General features: G+C 48.0%; 1 protein-coding gene across 1 annotated transcript; it reads right to left on the reverse strand.

Annotated features, from left to right (window-relative positions):
* On the reverse strand, positions 1–721 carry LOC125510077 (protein LITTLE ZIPPER 1-like; the record flags this gene model as incomplete). The annotated part of the gene is given in 2 exon segments (XM_048675171.1): positions 1–437; positions 559–721. Coding segments are annotated over 2 exon segments (330 nt in total). The 3' UTR covers positions 1–211.
* Positions 722–2,089: the final 1,368 nt, after the last annotated feature.

Here is a 2,089-nt window from a genome sequence, read left to right on the forward strand (position 1 = left end):
TTGCTAACTAATCTCTGCACTTGAAATTAAACATATAATGTGCAACCATGATCTATTGATCTTGCCACAAATCACACAAAGTAGGTCCAAGAAAAACCCTGTGGTTGATCGATAAGCACAGATCATCAGACAGCCAGCCATCATCAACACCTAGACAAAGTAGCATAAGCACAACAAGGAGCCACCAAGACGAAGGAGAACGGCGGGAAGCTCAGCAGCCGGGGGCAGCCTCTGCCGGCGGTAGCACCACCTTGCACAGGTTGGCACGCAGCGCGAGGTTCTCGAGGCGGAGCGCGCCAGCCCTCTCCCGGAGCCTCTCGTTCTCCGCAAGGATGCGCCGGTTCTCCAGGTGGAGCCTCAGGTTCAGCATCGCCATCTCCGCCCCTCCAGCAGCCGCCCTCCTCAGCTCCCTCCTCCTCCTCCTGATCAGCCTTAACCTGAAAACATCAGGCGTAGCTGCATGTAAGCACACATGCACGCAGCATCATGCTCCATAAGCTCCATTGCTGCTGCTGCCACAGTTAATCTGGAACAGGAACAAGCTGAGATGTTAATTACCTCTTCCTCCTGAGAGTCACTGAGACATGTGGCTTCTTCTTCCCCTGCTGCCTGATGAACAGCACAGCAGGAGGTGAGGAGTTCCAGGATGCAGAGCTGCACATGTTGGTGAGGCTCCTAGAAATGACTTGTGAGGAGCTCAAGGTGTTTGAAGTGAGCCGTCTGTCGGCAACGGCAACACACGCCGCATATATAGGGTGGATTTGGCCTTGGCTTTCCTGGCTTTGGCGCCGTACGTACGTGAGCCTGCCGTGGTGAGCTTTAGGTGTTTTGTTTGGTGGTGCATGCACACACGTACTATATACCTTTGAGGTTTGACATGACACCATGCATGTGAAGGATAGGAGATATGGAGGCAGGCGTTCCTCTCCATCATGCCTAGCATGGACCATGTACATGCCAAGGGATCCATATCTTCCATGAACTAATCATTCGGCACACGGTCTCATCTCAAAAGTAAAGAAAAAAGGAGAGTGAATGGATAAAAATCGATGCAATTATTACATGGGTTTTGGATGCTATGGCACATTGCACACGAGACACCATGATCTACCTTTTGACATGGACGCCGAGGCTTGGAGGACAAAAGAAGAGAATCATTTCAGCAGGGAAGCCAAGCTCCAACCTCCAAGAAACCAATGCGCTTAGTTTCTACGCTCTTCTAATTAATCGTGTCAATCCGCTTCAAAAGTTGACTAAGAAAGAAAGGCATGTCACGCTCTGCATCGTGCGGAGTATCATTGAGGCTTGAGCGAAGGTGTTGGCGTGCGTGCATGATGAGGCTTGAGAGTTTTTCCTTGCCACTCCATCGAGGCAAGAGACACACCAAGTCAAAAGGCTTTCGAGCGAGCGTATCATTCTTCTTTGCTCCTGCGGTTTCTTCACTAAAATGATACGTTGACACGCCTTTTGTACTCTCCATGATGCGCTCCCCATCCTTCCATACATAGCACTTGCTTTTCGCGATGAATACTAGTGGTTATCCCTCTCTTGCAATTTGCAAACTCTTCTTTTCAATCAGTCACTACAAAGTTGGAATTGTGCACTGCTGAGCATGGAATTGCATGTACTTTAGTGAGATGTGAGTAGTTGTTTTGGTTTGCACGTTATGGATGCAGTAACTCAGAAATGAGGATGCAAAGGCTTAGAAATGCGACTGTGATATATTCTCCTTGAGCCTCGGATCTATTGGTGTCACCCTATTGGCTAGGCTCGCAAGGAGCGAGCTAGACCACCCGCGCTCGAGTCCGGAGTGGCGCATGGTGCTTAGAGACTTTCTTCCATAAAAATATGCCTCCAAGGGCTAGTTCTAGATGGTCTCAGATTTTTTTTAATGGCCACACGTTGATATGGATCTAAGGAACGCATAACTAGTCTAGTCAAGCCCGGTCAAGTGTTGGTGGTAACATATGATACACAATTAATGCATGGCGATACCGCGATAATAAAGAAAATAATAAGAGTAATTGATTGTATTGATCATATAATCTTCACCAATACAAAAGAGGAAGAAAAGATTGCGTAATTAATG

This window comes from Triticum urartu, chromosome 5 (genome assembly GCF_003073215.2).
Source record: "Triticum urartu cultivar G1812 chromosome 5, Tu2.1, whole genome shotgun sequence".
Classification (NCBI taxonomy): Eukaryota; Viridiplantae; Streptophyta; class Magnoliopsida; order Poales; family Poaceae; genus Triticum; species Triticum urartu.